Source organism: Dipodomys ordii, unplaced genomic scaffold (assembly GCF_000151885.1).
Source record: "Dipodomys ordii isolate 6190 unplaced genomic scaffold, Dord_2.0 Scaffold186, whole genome shotgun sequence".
In the NCBI taxonomy this organism is placed as follows: Eukaryota; Metazoa; Chordata; class Mammalia; order Rodentia; family Heteromyidae; genus Dipodomys; species Dipodomys ordii.
In genome coordinates this window covers 1,263,442-1,281,770 of record NW_012267402.1, presented here as the reverse complement: position 1 = coordinate 1,281,770, position 18,329 = coordinate 1,263,442, and the positions used below count along the sequence as shown (strand labels likewise).

Genomic DNA, 18,329 nt, shown 5'->3' with positions numbered 1-18,329 from the left:
ACAGAAGGGAACCTTACTGCATTGTTGGTGGGAGTGTAAACTTGTTCAACCACTTTGGAAAGTAGTATGGAGGTTCCTCAAAAGACTCCACATAGAGCTTCCCTCTGACTAAGCAATCCCACTTTTGAGCATTTACCCAAATGATCACAAACAAGACCATACTAAATCTACCAGCATGACTATGTTTATTGCAGCATTATTTGCCACAGATATGGAACCAACCCAATTGCCCCTCAGTAGATGAATGGATCAAGAAAATGTGCTATATATGTACTATATATATATATATATATATATATAATATATATATACATACAATGGAATTCTATGCCTCCATCAGAAAGAATGACATTGCTCCATTTGTTAAGAAATGGAAAGACTTGGAAAAAATTAAATTAAGTCAATTAAGCCAGGTCCAAAGAAACATAGTTCCCATGGTTTCCCTTATGTGCAATAACTAGTCTATGTCTGGGACAAGCAGAAGAGGTCAAAAGCTATATACATATGACCAGATAAGATGATGTTAAGGGAAATGAACCCCAAGATAGGGACACAAGTGGTTATTTTCTTTCTTGCTATTGTTTCTAACATATTTATAAGGTACCATGTGATTATTTTGTTTTTTGTATGTTCCTCTCCCACGGTATAACCCCTGTTTTCACTGTATTTGATGTTGGTGCCATGCGTCTTGTATATACACCTCTCCAGCTCAGGGAGGGGAAGAGAAAAAACAAAATGCTATTATTTTAAAATAGGACAAGTAACTTCCCAAATACAAAATAGGCTTTATAAGAGCTAGTTTCAAACTGAGGTTTGTCAGCTCTTAACCGAAATTATTTCCAGCACATTTGATTTTCTTTGATGGTTAAAACACTTAAGACAATACCACCAACTTAGGCAAAGCCCATAATATTGGCCAGTAGCTTTATACTGAATGCCTTACTTAATGCCTACAGTAACTCAATGAGAAGGCAAAACACCAACCTGCTTCTCTGGGATGTAATGGAAGGCCTGAGGGGAAGATAATCTAGTCAAAGATGCCCCCTAGTGGTCAAGAGCAATATGCTCATCTAAACCCCTGCCTTTTCAGTTCCATACCCAGATGCTTCTCTGAGCCTCAGGCCCAGCCATAGACCCCCATACCTCCCTGCTGTCTTCTCATTCTTTATTGCTGGCTGCTGAACCTACTACAGAGACTTGTCTAGAAGACATTGAAGTTGTCTGTTCTTGGTTATGCATTTTTTTCTTTCCAATGAGACAGCTTCTCAGGTTCTTTATTTAGTTTACAATGGATGGAAAGTGAGTGCTCTAATTTCTTACATATCTTGCCTCTAGCAAATACCCTAAAATATATTACTAAGATTTCTCCTGATAACCATGATATTTCTTTCTACTTCTCATATTTTCTTTTTCCTTTTACTTGTTTTTTCACATGAACCAAAATACCACTAAATTCAAAGTGTACTAGACTAAACTATGATAAATCTTACTTGTTTGTAAACTTTAATGGGATTATTTGAATGGCTAAAGTTTTTCTGGTTTTACCCATAACCTGCCTTGAGATTATAGCATGTCAGGCTGTTCATATTCCCAGGTGTGGGCTTTCTGGGCTATCCTTCTGAGTGAAGACATCACATGATCTGCAGAATAACTCCATTGCTTTTATGGCAAAGGAACAGTGACCAGATTATGCTTGTCCATTAGATGTCTCAATTTCTCCTGTATATACACTTTTTTGTTCTGTACTACCAATCTACCTTACTAATTTACATCAATCAATCTACTACCTGTTAGTCAATCCATCCATCCATCCCATCCATCCATCCATCCACCCACCCATCCATCCAATGTATGCTGAGTCCACCTTGAAACACCTCATTACCACAGTTTCTTACTCACCATGATGATACTAAATGAAGTGAATTTTACCAACCCACCCACCCATCCACTCAACCAATCAACCAACCAACCAACCAATCAGCCATCTAGAATACATATTGTGCATTGGGACCATATCTTACTCTATAGTAGACTGTGTTTTACCACCTATGTTTGTTATACAACACAATGATTCATTATTAATTAAATAAATTAAAACAAATAATAATGGCTAGTAAGAATCACAGGAGTCTTTTTTTTCATTATAGCACTTTATTGTCCAACATTGAAATTAATATTTTATGTATGTTTCACTTCATTTAGAGATATAATTGATTGCTGGGCACTAATATCTCATATCTGTAATCTTAGCTACTCAAGAGGCTGAGACCTGAGGCTTGCTATCCAAAGACAGTCTGGACAGAAAAGACTGTGCAATTCTTATCTCCAATTAATGAGTAAAAAAAGGTCAGAAGTGAGGCTGTGGTTCAAGTGGTAGAGCACCAGCCTTGTGAGTAAAAGACAAATGACAGTACCCAGTTCCTGAGTTTAAGTCCCATAACTGGCACCAGGAATAAACAAATTTTAAAAATGTCTTAAATATATAGGAGAGAAGAAGGAGCCTGGGAAAAGCAAGAGGACAAGGCCAACGGGACTGGAGAAGAACATAGAGATTGCTAAGCATGAACTCCATTGTTTGAATGGGCAAATGAACAGCCAGGAGATAGAGACAAGGTCACAGAGCTCATGGTGATTCTAGTCTAGCCCATGCTGTCTCCTGTCTCAGTACAAGTGCATTATGGTCAGTTATAGAGCAACCCTGCTGTGCTCAGGGCAGGCAGCAAGCCCTACCTCTTCTGTGTACATGCAGACTTCCAGGTTGTGTAGGTTAAGGACCTGGACAGTAAAGTGGATTTTCTGTTCACAGGAGTCTTATGTATGGATTCATACCGTTAAAAATCACACTGAATTAATGCTAGCAAAATTAAAACGTGGATAAAAGCATAAATCAGATAATTATATTCGTGATCTAACATTTCATTTTCTTGATTAATTATTGAGTTTTAAAACAATTAAAATTAGATTAACAATTAGAAAAGATACTAAGTTTTCATTTTAAGGCTATCCCTTAAAATAAGCGGACTATTTCATATATGAACACTACTCTGCCAAAACGAGTATAATATGCCTTGCATTTCATAATTTTTCACATGTTGCTATTTTAAATTCTGAATACAAATGAGAATTCCAAATAGTCAGAGAGAAGAAAGTCAAATTTGTGTCTTTGTTTTTACAATCATTGTGTCACTACTGTTTATCTGAAATCTACTGTTAATACTGAATCTACTGAATATTCAGTCACTAAATGTTAGAGATACAGGTTGTACCTGAACTGAACTCTAGTGATCCAGAACTGTTATGAACTTAACCTTGGAAGGAAGCAGGTGTAGCTACCTCTGGTTAGAGTTATGGTGGGTGGAGAGTCTCCGGATCAACTTCCATGCAACAGAGAATACAACAAAAAACAACAAAAATGTACAATGCAATGAAGATTTTTTTTAACATAAGTGTGCTAACTTGAACTTACATACATATTGTTAAAATTCACTAGTAATCAGCAATTGTAGTTAGCCTTTTCCCTCCCTCCCCTGTCCCCCCAGGGAGGAGTATCTTAAAACTGTCATTGTTTAGAATTGCTGGTACAAGATGATTGTGTTAGACAGCTTTCTGTCAATATAACGAACACCTTAGAGATGATCAACTTATAAGAGGAAGGGCTTATTTTGGCTAACAGTCTTGGAGCTTCTAATTTATGATCTGTAGATGCACTGCTTTTTAGATCTCATGACATAGTGGAGCAAAATCGCTCACCTCATAAATAAGAAAGGAAGTGGAAGAAGCTGGGACACTGTCCTTCTCAAGGGCAAGTGCCAGTGGATTCTACTAGGAATTTCTCCATCACTTCACTCTAGACCATGATGCTGTCCAATCCTTGGACCTTTAGGAGACACCACATCCAAACTATAACCGTGTTAAGAAGCAACGCGAAGCAGGGAGTTGGTGGCTCACACTTATAATCAGGAGGCTTAAATCTAAAGATCACAGTTCAAAGCCAGCCCAGGCAGAAAAGACTGTGAGACTCAAATTTCCAATTAAACAGCAGAAATCTAAAAATGGAGCTGTGACACAGTTGGCTGGGGGCCAGCCTTGAATAGAAAAGCTAAGCAAGATTGTGGGGCCCTGAGTTCAAGCTCCAGTGCCAGCACAAAAATGCCATAAAACAAAACAGAAAAACAGCAAAAACAATGAGATTCTATCTGGGATAATGCATCATCTAATTCCTATCCCAAGGTGAACTCTTTGAACTAAAGGAAACGAGTCAAAGTTGGGAATTTGTGATTTAAGATGCACCTGCATGCCTTCATTCACCCATGCAACAAGTTCTTTCTGGTATATGCTGCATATCATGCACTAAGTATAAGATGATGAGTAAGTCATAGATGTAAGGAATTTACAACCTAGTGGGTGATATTGATGAATTGACAAGTACTGAGCAACAGAGCTACAACTGTGGCAAAGATGTGAACTGGGTAAGAAGGATGCCAGGTGCTACAGAGGGGATGGCATTGGATACAAAGTCTCAATTGTGTACACAAGTTGACATATTTTGTTGTTTTTGTATTTTTTTCTCATTTTAAAATTTCTATTAACTTTGTTTTCTATTATTAAGTAGTTGTAAAAAAGAGTTGTCATTCAACAAAACAATTTATAAATGTAATATGTATAGATCAATGCCACCTCTTTCAATATTCTCATCCATCCCTCCCCTACCTCCCTCTCCCCTCATTCTTCTTAATTTTGAAGGATGCACATGCGTGCACACACACACACACACACATTGGATTTTTTTTTGCAGTCCTGGGACTTGAACTCAGGGCCTGCGCGCTGTCCCTCAGCTCTTCAGCTCAAGGCTAGCGCTCTATCACTTGAACCACAGCGCCACTTCCACCTTTTTTTCTTTTTGCTTATGTGGTGCTGAGGAATCGAACCCAGGGTCTCATGCATGCAAGACAAGTGCTCTACCACTGAGCCACCTTCCCAGCCCTCCCTGAGCTTCTTTGCCTCAAGGTTAGCACTCTACCACTTGAGCAACAGTACCACTTCCAGCTTTTTCTGTTTATGTGGTACTGAGGAATTGAACCCAGGGCTTCATGCATGGTAGGCAAGCACGCTACCACCAAGCCACCATCCCAGTTCACATTGGATTCTTGACTACATTCTCCCCACTATCCTCTTCATTCATCTACCCCTTTCCTCTTGCCCCTACACCCCACTCTTTTGAAGTATCCAATTCTTGGTGTCTTATTTTGCTGGACTTAGATTTTGCTTTTCTAAAGAATTACACTATTGGAGATCTCCCTGGAATTTATTGTAAGTTGATCTTGTTGATACCAGTCCTATCTTTCTGCCTTCGCCAGAATATAAGTCAAATTCCCAAAAGCCATCCTCACACTTTCTGTTTCCTGCATGACCAGCACCAGAAATCCCTTAGTGAGGTTTGGATTCTGATACTTCCTCTATGTCCTGCCTTCTCATCCCAGAGTGCTCAGAACAGGCTCTCTTGGGCTGCTTCCTCTGAGAGGGGCCCCCAAAGTATCTCTTCCCATTATAGGCAGACAGAACTCTGCATCAAGCCTAGACTGGCATTGTCTGGTGTAACTGTGACACCAGAAATGCCATGTTATTAAAATAGATGTAATCTAATATTTGTGTACTTGCAGTCAACATATTATTATAATATAGATGAGAAGAATAGGGATTTCTAGAAGAATAAAGATTAAAAATGTCCTTGATGTGTTAAAGTCTTTATTTAGTTTATTAAGCTGTTTTTTCTATTAAGCTGTTTGTTTTTGCAAAGAACATTGGAGAAAATAGGCATTTGACATGGCTGCTTTACTATGTGACGTATTGTTAATCACAGAAACATTTTGTACCAAAACCATGTACATTTACAATGAGCTTTTGCAGACATTCTTTCAGCTAGGACTGAGGAATGAAGGAAGCCTCTGCATAAATTCTGTTTTTAAAATTTAAGCCCTGCTTAGAGTTCCAGGCAGAACTTTATGGAAGTTCCTTCCATTTTTCTCTTGTAGATTTCATCAAACCTCTCATTCTGGGACACGGTGAAGTGGTTTTTCCAGTCACCAACCATTCCTAAAAGACAGAATTCCAGCATTAGTCTCTGACTGACAGACCTAGAGGCCTTGGGTAGACTATGAATTGCCCACGTTGGGACTGCCCCACCTGACTCTCCTTTGATGGGCACTGAAGCTTTCTGGGAGAAGCAGCCATAGTGGGCTGGGTGCAGAGGTACAGGCTTCTAAATCAGGCAGATGCAAGGGAGCTGGTGACATGGTACAACCTCGCCTTATCTGGATGCCTTTTTAGCTGAAGAGAAGCAGAATTGTTTGATTTGTTTCAGAAGCATGGCTTGGTGTGCATAGATTGGAAATTGCAGAGAAATAAATTCAATTATGATTAAAAAATTAGAAGAAAGATGTTATAAACTGGCATGCAAACCAGAGTCTACTGTTGTGAGAAAGAGAAGTTGTTTATGAAACAGACAGGAAGATAACTCTATGTTGTTGGTAGCTAACTTCTTTTTTTTTTTTTTTTGGGTCCGGTTGTGGGGCCTGAACTCTGGGCCTGGTCACTGTCCCTCAGCTCTTCAGCTCAAGGCTATTGCTCTACCACTTGAGCCACAGCACCACTTCTGGCTTTTTTCTTTTTGCTTCTGTGGTGCTGAGGAATCGAACCCAAGGCCTCAGGCATGCAGGGCAAGCGCCTTACCACTGAGCCACCTTCCCAGCCCTAGCTAACTCCTTTGTAGTGGGATTTTTTGGGAAATCTTTATTTATAAGCATATAATCCTGTATTGCTTTAATTTTCACAATTATTTAGTATATTACTTAAAAAATTTTAAATTGTTACTATAGAGGTGATGTATAGGGGTTACAGTTACACAGATCAGATAAGGTGTAGTTTTTTTTTAAACATCTTCCCTCTTCCATTTTCCCTTTCATACTTTTGAAACAAAAATTGTGAAGTGGTTTTTTCTCCTGTATAAAACATTTTCTTGGCCAACTAAAACTCCTACTTTTGGAAACAAGAGCTAAGAAATATTACGTGAAGGGGCAGGCGGCTTGTTGCTATTTCTGGCTCATGCCTGTAATCCTAGCTACTCAGGAGTCTGAGATCTGATGATCACAGTTGAAAAACCAGCCCAGGCAAGGAAGTTTGTGAGACTCTTTCTCCAGTTAACCAAGTGGAAGTAGAGCTGTGGCTCAAGTAGTAGAGTGCCAGCCTTGAGCAAAAAGTTAAAAAACAATTCCCAGGTCCCGAGTTTAAGCCCAAGTAGTACTGGCAGGAGAGAGGTGGAGGAGGGAGGGAGAGAGAGAGAGGGAGAGCAAAAGAGAGAGGGAGAGGGAGAGAAAGAAAGAACATTATTGTTAAGAATCATGATGTAGAGAAGATTTGGTTAAGGGTTAAGGTCAAGAAATTGAGGCAGCAGAAACTCTAAAGTAGAAAAACAATACAATAAGGTAGAGTGGAGGAAAGCAGGCATCGATATGGACAGTAGCTGGGACTGTAAGTAGACCCATAGGCTCTTGTTGCTGAGGCCCCAGATACTATAGTTGAGGCTTCCTAGTGAGATCTAGACAATGCTAGCTTTGCCCTCAGTTATCAATGGACTGCATAACTTCTGTTGTTTGTGGACCTCTCATCTCTCATCTACATTGGGCTCAAGTCCTCAACCTTGTTAGAAACAGACATAAATAATTAAAATGTGTTGTCTTTACATTAATCAGACTGTACATCCTCTTGGCAATAGGTTACTAGAAAAGTGGAGTATTTGATAAAAAGACCCCACAAACCTTTCCTCATGAAGGGTGAAATGGACTGGTCCATCATAGATTTGGGGACTGTAGAACGATTTGTCATGGGATTTTCTTTCATTTTCTCAAATGCTGTCTCCTGGACAATTGTATTCAGCACTGTTTCATCCAAATTCTTTCCCATGAACTTAATCACCTTCTGAATTTCATGCTTCGGGTCCTGTGGCGAGGGTGACATTGCATTGGAAAGAGAGTTTCAGAAAGACATGTTTTTATCTCTGTCCCTCCAAAAAGGCCAACCCTGAAACAGATCTGGCTTCTTTACCTGCTCTGAAGTGGTTATTACTCACCCTCTTTATATCCTCATAAAAGAGGAACAGGATCTGGTATCTGTCTTTAATCTCCCACCATCCTTTCACATGGTCAAACCAGGAGCCCCAAACCACTGCAACAGACAAGAAAGAACATCTATACAGAGATTACACAGTCTCCCAAGTAACTAGGCTTGAGCCACTAGAGCCTGGCATTACTGATAGTTTGAGCTAAATAATTCTTTATTTGTGCTATTGAGAAGCAATGGGGTGATGAGAGGATCACTCTATCTATGGGTTAACCCAAAGATGTGTTCATACTGAACGGAGATAGTAGGTCCTAGGATTGTGCCTTGGTCGCTTTCTTCTCTCTCTGTTTTTGGGCTGCCAAAGAAGTAGCTTTGCTCCATCACACTCTCAGACCATGATGTTCTGCTCCACCTCAGCTCCTGAGCAAAGGAGCCAGCCAGCTCCTTCTGAATGTGGAGCCAGAATACATCCTTGTTCTTTTAAATGGTTTTCTCAGGTATTTGTCATAGCAACAGAATACTAACAGAGATAAGAAGTATTTTTTCCCCTTACCTTTTCCATTGATGAAGGTTTCAAAATACTCTTCCCACGTACCGGGTTCAGGGAGCCCTTGATTCATCTTTTGGAAATGGTAGTAGGAAACCATGCAGTCTTTGGCATTCCGAGCTACATAAAGGAACTATGGGGTAAGAAGAGAGGTGGGTGAAGGATGGTAGTAAAAATGGATTTTCACAGAATTCACTTGGGTTGATTCCTACTGAGAGTGGCTGCAACATCCACTTAGCTCTTCTGTTCTAGCAACAAACTTGGCCTTGTATCTGCCAATTCTGCTCTCTTTTCAACGCAGTCCTATTTGTTCAGTAGTCAACTAGCTTGATTCCTGATTTCTTCTTTGGTATCAGGAGCAAAATTTTCCTTTAGAAATGATGACTTGTTATTTCACCAAGAAACTGCCATCTAAGTGTTGGTAAGCTTTCTCCTCATCTTGGAGAAGTAGGATTGCCAAACTGGTTAACAGTTTGTGCCAAGCTAGGTGCTGGTGGCTTATGCTTGTAATCCTAGCTTTCTAGGCATTGTTTCCCAAGAGACGGATCTTACAACATTAATGGCAAGGAAACACTCAGCAGATTATAATTTGAAAATAATAATTTGAAATTGAGAACTTCTCCTCATGGCAATTAAAAACTTCGTTCTGGCAATTCTTCTCTCCCCTTCTTTTTGTGCTGGTGCTGGAACTTGAACTCAGGTCTGTCACTCTTGCTTGGCTTTTTTTTTTTTGTCTTGCCGTTTGAGTCACACCTCCACTTCTGGCTATTTGCTGGTTATCTGGAGATAAGAATCAAATGGACTTTCCTGCTCCAGCTAGCTTCATATGGGGATCCTCAGATCTCAGCTTCTTGTATAACTAGGATTGCAAGTGTGAGCCATTGACAGCTGGTCAATTTCTTTTAATTATTAATTTTTTTAATTGGTTATGGGGCCTGAACTCTGGGTCTGGGTGCTGTCCTTCAGCTCTTCAGCTCAAGGCTAGGGCTCTATCTCTTGAGCCACAGTGCCATTTACAGTTTTCTGGTGGTTAATAGGAGATAGGAATCTCATGGACTTTCTTACCTGGGCTGGCTTTGAACCTTCATCCTCAGATCTCAGCCTCCTGAGTAGCTAGGTTTACAGGCTTGAGCCACCAGGACCCGGCTTTCTCTACCTTTAACTGTTACTTTGCGTTTGGCAAAGCATCTCTTTAGGTTTCACTTTGACTACAATTTCACATTTTTTTTTCTTTGCTGTCTTTCACTTTGACTAAGTCTAACCTTACTGTTATAAAATAGTTACTTAGCTCACATTTTCAGCATCAGTCCCAAAGTGGCTTCTTTTTAAAGTTATTTAATTATTGACAGTACTGGATTTTGCATTAGGTGTCTTGTGCTTGCTTACTAGGCAGGTGGTGTAACAACTGAGCTACAACACCATTGTAGTAGTCTGACACTTTGACACTTTGGAGCCTTGCTGACTCTACTTGTTCCTTTGAAAAATAGCTCATTTCTGGAAACAGTAAAGATGCAAATGAGCCAATCCAGAGCCTACAGTCTAAGCATCTCTTTTAGGAGGCCTTCAAGTTGTCTCTATCCATGTGTCCACTCAACTCAGGACCAAGTGGCAGGTGACTAGGCACAGCTCTATGCCTCAGGGCCTGCTGAAATTATTCCAGCCAGCCAACCTGGAGAAGCTTATCCCACTCTCCAGTTCCTTCCATCAGAAATACAATAAACGCTTTTGTGTACATTGTCCATTCACTCTCTCTGCCTCCTGACCAACCCTGGGACTTCTCTGTAGTTTGCTGCATCTCCTGTTTCTAGGATTCTGTCAACACAAACCTCTTCTTCCGTGACAATCGATTCCAAGTCCCTTTAAACAAATGCTGAGATTGAGGAGTTTTGCTCTAGAAGATATTTATTACCATCCTCTAAGTCCTATCTCCAACTCACCAAGATACTAAGTTCCAATGAGAAAGTTAAAATAAAATGTTGATGAAAAAAAGTCCACCTGGATTCTCAGACTTTTTAACCTCAAGTTGTCCCTCATTTCATTGTTGTTGACATTTTGAAGATTTCTTTTTGCTCCTCATATTTCTTACTTCTTTCACAAAAATTTTCTTTCTTTTCAAGCTTCCATGCTATCTCTTGTCCAAGTTCATGAATTCCCTATCCAACTGTATCTATTCTACATGTTGTGTACTCTTCATTATTAATTTTCAGTGTTTGCATTTTCTGCTATAGAAAACTCATTAATTTTTCTTTTTCTTTTTTTTTTTGAGCTGGGCACTGGTGGCTCATGCTTGTAGTCCTAGCTACTCAGAAGGTTGGAATTTGAGGATCATGGTTCGAAGGCAGTTTGAGCAGGAAAGTCTGTGAGAATCTTGTCTGCAATTAAGCAGCAAAAAGCCAGAAGTAGAGCTGTGGCTCAAGTCTTAGAGAACCAACCTTGAGTGAAAAAGCTAAGGGGCAGGTGCCCTGTGTCAGAGTTCAAGCCCCAGTACCTGCACACCCAGTATCTTTCCAATTCCTTTATTTTTGTTTCAGTGTTCACATTATTATTATTATTAATTATTTTGCTAGTCCTGGGGCTTGAATTCTGGGTCTGGGTGCTGTCCCTGAGCTCTTTTCTCTCAAGGCTAGCACTCTACCACTTGAACCAAGGCACTACTTCTGGCCTTTTCTGTGATTAATTGTAGATAAGAGTCTCATGGACTTTCCTACCTGGGCTGGTTTTGATCTGTCATCCTCAGGTATCAGCCTCCTGAGTAGCTAGGATTATAGGCGTGAGCCATCGTTGCCTGGCAGCCTTTCATTACTTTATATAACTTAACATTTTCTTTATTTCAATACCTGGCTAAATTTGTTATCTGAAATTCTTAAGGTCTAAATGCTGTATATTCTTTCTGCAGTCTCTCTCTCATGGTGGCTCATTCCTTTGTGGTTTTGTAGTGTGGAGTGGTCATATCTCAAGTCTGAATCCTGGGGGACCTGTGTGGCATTGAGATGTTCTTTCAGAGAGGATCTGTGTGTGTTTGCCAGGGTATCCTGGAGATACCAGTGGTGAATACCACCTTATACTGACAGGTCAGATGTGGTTTCTTGGACAATGTAGGGAGTGCCAGTTTTTATTTTTTCCTTTCCTTCTTTTCTTCCCCTCCCTCCCTCCTTCCCTCCCTCCCCTTCCCTCCCTCCCTGTCTCCCCTCCCTCCCTCTGTCCTTCCCTCCTTTCCTTTCCTTCCTTTCCCTTCCCTTCCCTTCCTTTCCTTCCTTCTTTCCTTCCTTGCTTCCTTGCTTCCTTGCCTCCTTGCTTACTTGCTTGCTTGCTTGCTTGCTTGCTTGCTTGCTTCCTTCCTTCCTTCCTTCCTTCCTTCCTTTCTTCCTTCCTTCCTTCCTTCCACGTGTGTGCTAGAAATGGAGCTTGAACTCAGGACCTAGTATTCTTGGTTGGCTTTTTCACTCAAGGCTGATGCTCTACCACCTACACTTCCACTTCTGGTATTTTGCTGGTTAATGGGAGAGTCATTAAGATTTGTCTGCCCAGGCTGGTTTCAAACTATAGTCTTCAGATCTCAGTCTCTGAGTAGCTAGGATTATAGGTGTGAGCCATAGCACTAACATTTCTTTTGGTTTCTTGTGTACTAGGCTCTGACCTTGTATGTATTATCTAGGTCATCATACCCCATCAAAACAGCTCCAGCATCAGTTCACTTCTCTAAGTTTCCCATCTTTCTTCATTTTTGGAGCTAAGGGACTTTCTATACTTAATTTTTATTTCAGTCATGCCTTTTAAGAGGACACTTGTTATGTGTCATGCAGCATTTATTAGTATATGAAATGATTACAGGATATTTGGTTTTTCATAACCCTGGAAGCAGAAATTCTCATCTCCTTAATTATCTTTAACAAGAAGAAATCAAGTCCTTTGCTCATGTGAGTTCCCCTAACTATATTCCTTTCCCCAGAATTTATCTTCTAAGTTCTTTCCTCTCCTTTCCAACCTCTGAGGAAATAATGTCCCTCCAAGCAAGACTGGCAGGTCTTCCTGGGCCCTTGCTCCCTTAGGGGCTGCTCACCCTTTCCTGGAACATTATAAAGCACATGATAAATAAGGTCCAGGATAAATGAGGAGCCCAGAGTCTTAGCCAAGTGTTAGTGTCTCCTGTTCCTTGTTATCTGCAACAACTCTGTGTGGCTTCTGCTTTCCTATCTTGTTTGAGGCCATGAAGGTGAGCATCATTCTGAATGTGGGGTTTAATTTTTGTTAGTGCTGATATGCTGCCCACCCTCAAGAGGTAGTGGAGAGGTAAAAATGAGGACATTGTGAGCTGGGGTTTTCAGGACTTGCTCTCAGTAGGCTTTCTTTTCCCCTAGGAAGCTGCCATCTTACCTTGCAGTTGTTTTCCCAGAAAGACGGTGGCAGCAACTGAGTGGACAGGTGAGTCCTTAGTATCCGTGGAGAGGGCATTGCATTTGCTTTTTCCACCCCTTTAACACAAGTCAGTAGAAAAAATCTTCATGGTTAAAAGTACTGGGGGACTTTGGCTCCATAGTCTGTTCAGAGCATCCTATTGGATGCCCATCTTTTTTTTTCTTCTTTTCCTTTTTTAAAATTAGAAATATACTACCTTCAAGCCAGGCACAAGTTGTTCACACCTGTAGTTCTAGTTACAAAGAAGGCTGAGCTCTGAGGACCACAGTTTGAAGCCAACCTAGGCAGGAAAGTCCATGAGAGTTTTGTCTCCAATTAACCAGCCAAAAGTCAGAAGTGGAGTTCTAGTTAAAGTGGTAAAGCACCAGTGTTGAGTGAAAAAGCTAAGGGACACTGCACATACACACATCTTCAAATTGTTATTCAAAGTCATTATAATTTAACATGTCTATTTATGTTTATGGTGCATCTTGACTACAGTCACTCTCTCCAGATCCCACCAATTTCTTTTTTCCAGTTCTGGAGCTTGAACTCAGGCCTCTTTTTTTTTGATATTTTTTGCTTGGTATTTTCCCTCAAAGCTGCTACTCTACCACTTGAGCCACAACCTCACTTCTGGCCTTTTGCTGGTGAATTGGAAATAAGAGTCTCATGGACTTTCCTGTCTGTCTGGCTTCAAAGTATGATCCTCAGAACATAGCTTCCTGTTTGGTGAAAGTCAAACTCTTAACAAAATTACAAAACAAGTGAGGAAATTGCCCTATGAATGCCCAGGGGAAATAAAATCTGAAAGATCCTTAGTTCCTGCATCCATAGACACGGAATATAAATAACTATGTGAAAATGTGCAAAGAAATAGAAGAAAATGGTGACTGTGAATATGGAACAATGAGTACTAAAGAGATTGGGAAACTGCTTCTATAATATATATATATATATTCAGTTAAAGAGCAGATCAGGTACACATGAGAGGAAAAAACCATCATAGAGCTAGAGAAGCACAAGAAAGAAACAAATGAAAACAATTGGAGACACAGCAGCAGATACAGAAGACAGAAGGCAAAGGTGAAGTCTTAGCCTATGGACCAAGACTCAGGTGAGTCTCTCTGAGGTTGATATTTCTTCCCAATATGGTGACTCGCATCTTCCTTCTGTGGACAAAATTCCATGCCCTGCTGCGGTGATGATCCAGGGCCTCAATAAAGCTTGGTCTTCCAACTAGAAGTCTACATTTTGACTACAGCCACCTTCCAAGGTATCAAGCCAGCAGCTGTTCTCTCCTGACCAGTCCTCTTGTGTGTGTGTGTGTGTGTGTGTGTGTGTGTGTGTGTTGTTGTTGTTGTTGTTGGCCCAGCTCCAACTCCACCATTTTCTTCCCAAGAGCCCTAGAGTAGAAAGTGCTTTTTGGGCTTGGGGCCTCTACATAAAGCAGCCTACCAGTGTTTCATGTCTGTTTACTTCTCTCTTCCTCTCTGCCTCATTCATAACCAAAATGACTTGTTGTTTTTCTCGCTGTAGCCCCTGCATGGCCTAAGATGCTCAAACCCTGGTTTGGGAAGCACAGGGTGTGAGATCTTGGGAAGGGCACACATCAGTCTCAGAGCCCACTGCTTCCTCATTGGCAGGGAGCAAGGAGGCATTTGGAGTCATTTTTTTTTTACTTTCAGCATCTGCACCAAGATCCTCATCACTAATATCCTAGCCCTGGGATTGGAGCCAGATAGATTATGGCTGTGTGAATCACAGACACACAAATCACTCCATTCAGTTTTGTGCCAGTGGTCTTCCCAGGGTAGGAAATTAGCAAGCTTTTATTTTTTTCTCCATGTAGAGTACTGGCAGTCTGGCAGGAGAGACAGGGAGGCACCCAGCAATGATAGTAGTGGATGCTTTTGTGTGTGTGTGTGTGTGTGTGTTTGTGCGCACATGTGCATGTGCATGTGTGTCCTTTATCCTTTTTGCTCAAGGCTGGAGTTCTTCCACTTGAGCCACAGTTCCACTCCTGGATTTTTGCTCGTTAATTAGACTTAGTTAATAGACTTTCCTGATGTGTTGGCTTTGAACTATGTAGCTAGGATTACAGACGTGAGCCACTGGCACCTGGTTTGGATGCTCTTTTGCACTGTCCTCTCTAAGAGTATCCTCGGGCTATGTGACCCTCACCCTACCCACAGCACTCAGTGCTAATGTCGGAAACATTCAGTAATTATTATGAATTAGTCTGCACGTGTCTTTATGAGATCATAAATTACTAAAGGTATGAAGCTTTGCAAGCAGCCCAGGGCCCATAGTTTGTTGAACTGAGTCATCATTTGCAAGTCTTTCCAAACCTACTCAATGACTTTGTAGGTGGGAGTTAGGCAGAAGTGGAAGGGGGCTGGAATGGATGCTGATGAGCATTGTGCATGAGTCCACCCATTCCAGAGCCCTCCAATGGTGTTTTTGATCCTTGACTCACATGTATGAGTCTGTGTCAGAGCAGCTCCTCTCTCTAGGGCCTAATCTCTCTATCAGGGACTTATTGCTCTAAGATAAGGCCTCTGCCTAGCTGAGTTTTCACCTGACACCTCTTCATCTGGGAAGTCCCCCAGCCTGAGACTGTTACACTTGAGACACAGGCACTATGTTTCATAAAGAGCTGCATAGGTTTCTGTGACATGCCAAGCTGGATGATTGGTCACTGTGCTTTGTCAAACTTTTACAGCTGCTGAGGTTGACCCGAGAGAGGCCCTTATCTGCTTTTTGCTGACTGGATAATTACACATCTGGCTATCTGGACATTCTACTCCTTACTGTCAAAGAACATCTCATCAGAAATCTTGCTCAGCCCTCCTCCCCTCCTACCCCAATCTCTTTCTTTCTCTTCCTCTTCCTCCCTCTCTCATGTTGTGTGTGTCTGTGTGTATGTGTGTATGTGTGTGTGTATGTATGTGTGTGTGTTCTGGGGTTTGAACTCAGGACCTTGCATTTGCTAGGCAATTTTTTTACCAATCGAATTACATCCCAGCCCTTTTTGGTTTAATTAATTTTTTAGATTGGGTCTTGCTTTTTTATTTTTATTATTTGTGCCTATTTTGGGGCTTGAACTCAGGCCTGGGCGTTGTCCTTGATCTTTTTATGCTCAAGGCTAGCACTCTGCCACTTGAAGCCACAGCTTCACTTCTGGATTTTTTGGTAGTCAGTTGGAGATAAAGTCTCACAGAGTTCCCTGTCCAGGCTGCTTTTGAACTGTGATCTTCAGATCTCAGCCTCCTAAGTAGCTAGGATTATGGACATGAACCACCAGTGCCCAGCTTAGGTTTTGCGTTTTGAGTAAGATAGCCTCAGACCTTAATCCTCCTACTTACATATAGCTGAGATTACAGATAGGCTGTACCATGCCTGGTTTGTTGGATGAGACGGAGGTCTTACTCTTTTTGCTCAGTTTGGCCTCAAACTGCAGCCCTCCTGATCTCTGCTTCCTAGGTAGCTAGGACCACAGATCTGAGCCACTCTCTTTTTGAGACAAAGTCTTGACATTTGGTCCAGCTTGAACTTGCTATGTAGTCCCGGTTGGCATCAAACATGAGATCCTACTGTCTTGAACAAAATGAAGAAGCCCAATCAAAAGTTAGGCTTGGATGGCTCAAGGAGCACATGGCATACCTCCTGAGGCTGGAAAGCATGCAGAGGTCCTTGGTAATCATACCCAACACTTAGTGTCTTCATTGTGCCAGCCACTGTTTTAGGTGTTTTACATATATGGAATTCATTTCACTGAGGTAACCGCTAATTCTATTGCAGTTTCTAGCCCATGATACTGTAAAATGGACAAGCATGAAGTCAGGACACATATGCACATATACACATATACAAACACACATTTGGTGCTGGTACTGGGACTTGAATTTAGGGTCTGGGTGTTTTTTTTTTGCTCAAGGCTAGTGCTCTATCACTTGAGCCTTTCTTGTAGTAAATTAAGAGTCTCATTGACTTCCTTGCCTGGGCTGGCTTCAAACTGCCCCTCAGATCTGTCTCCTGAGTAGCTAGGATTGTTAAGTGTGAGCCCCCGATGCCCTGCTACAGTCAGGATTTAAACCTTGCTTAGCATCTTTAACTTTTGTACCTTACTGATGCTCAAGGTTATAAAATGGGAGAGCATGACTGCACAGCGAGTGGATCCCAGCTAAGCAAGCAGAGATGTGGAGCCAGCCCCTCATGGCTAGTATATAGACAAAGAGTACCAGGCATTGGGTTGTAAAGCTGGTGACCACCCTCCCAATAAGGATCTCTAAGAGCCGGAGGAGCTATCAGAGTCAGAGGGTGCTAAAGGGTTTCAAAAGTAGCAAGCTGCTACACAAAACAAAGCAGGCGTGGGTATATTAGGCATTTGAAAGGCTGCTGTCCAAGACTGCTTCAAGAGCTCCAGACTCCAGTGAAAGGGTACTGACTTGCCTTTTCATGGCTTCAGTTATTTGTGTCCCAAGTTCCTATCTCACAGGTCTGGGCAATGCTGTAATTTAGGGAAGGAGATCTTCCAATCATGCTTGTTGGGTAAAGTACTTCTGACAACTGCCATTTAGCCAGGCTGGTTTCTTTTGCCCTGTAGTGTGATTCTTTCTCTTTTCTTTCTTTCTTTATTGTATGAAGAGAAAAACTTCCATGTTAATCATTGCCTGAAAAAAGCTTCTCTACTGAGTAAACAATGTGTGTGTGTGTGTGTGTGTGTGTGTGTGTTTGTAGGTGAATGATCAGGCGCTCCCTGCATGGGCTTTTGTGGAGGTAGGGTGCTGATAGAAGAGGGGTGTAAATAGCTCTTAAATAACATTTGTACCTGTACATTGTACCTCTGAATTCTGGAGTTGTACATGACTAGGGAAGAGATGCTCAAGAAAACAAGAGTTGGGTGTTAGAGACTCTGTCATCCTAGCTTCTGAAAAGGCTGAAATCTGAGGATCATAGATCAAAGCCAGACCTGGAGGAAAAGTCTATAAAACTCTTATCTCCAATTAACCACCAAAAAGCCAGAAGTGGAGCTGTGGCTCAAGTGGTAACTTGAGATAGCCTTCAGCGAAGGGACAGTGCCCAGACCCTGAGTTTAAGCTATAGTATTGGTGTGTGTGTGTGTGTGTGTGTGTGTGTGTGTGTGTGTGTGTGCATTACCCCCAAACCCAAACAAATAAACAACAAACAACAAGAACAAAAAACCAAAACTAGGCAGAATCTAAATCTCAGACCAGTTTTCCTCCCTCCCTCCCTCCCTCCCTCCCTC

General features: G+C 41.4%; 1 protein-coding gene across 1 annotated transcript in view; it reads right to left on the bottom strand.

Moving 5' to 3' along the window:
- Positions 1–5,728: 5,728 nt before the first annotated feature.
- Positions 5,729–18,329, bottom strand: part of LOC105999286 (sulfotransferase 1C2-like) — a 47,103-nt gene continuing 34,502 nt past the window's right edge. Inside the window, exons 3-7 of the mRNA XM_013034265.1 lie at positions 13,037–13,134; positions 8,669–8,795; positions 8,126–8,220; positions 7,815–7,995; positions 5,729–6,093 (exon numbers count right to left, since the gene is read on the bottom strand). Of these exons, the coding sequence (XP_012889719.1) occupies positions 5,981–6,093; positions 7,815–7,995; positions 8,126–8,220; positions 8,669–8,795; positions 13,037–13,134 (614 nt within the window). The 3' untranslated portion in view covers positions 5,729–5,980. The remainder of the gene's footprint in view (positions 6,094–7,814; positions 7,996–8,125; positions 8,221–8,668; positions 8,796–13,036; positions 13,135–18,329) is intronic.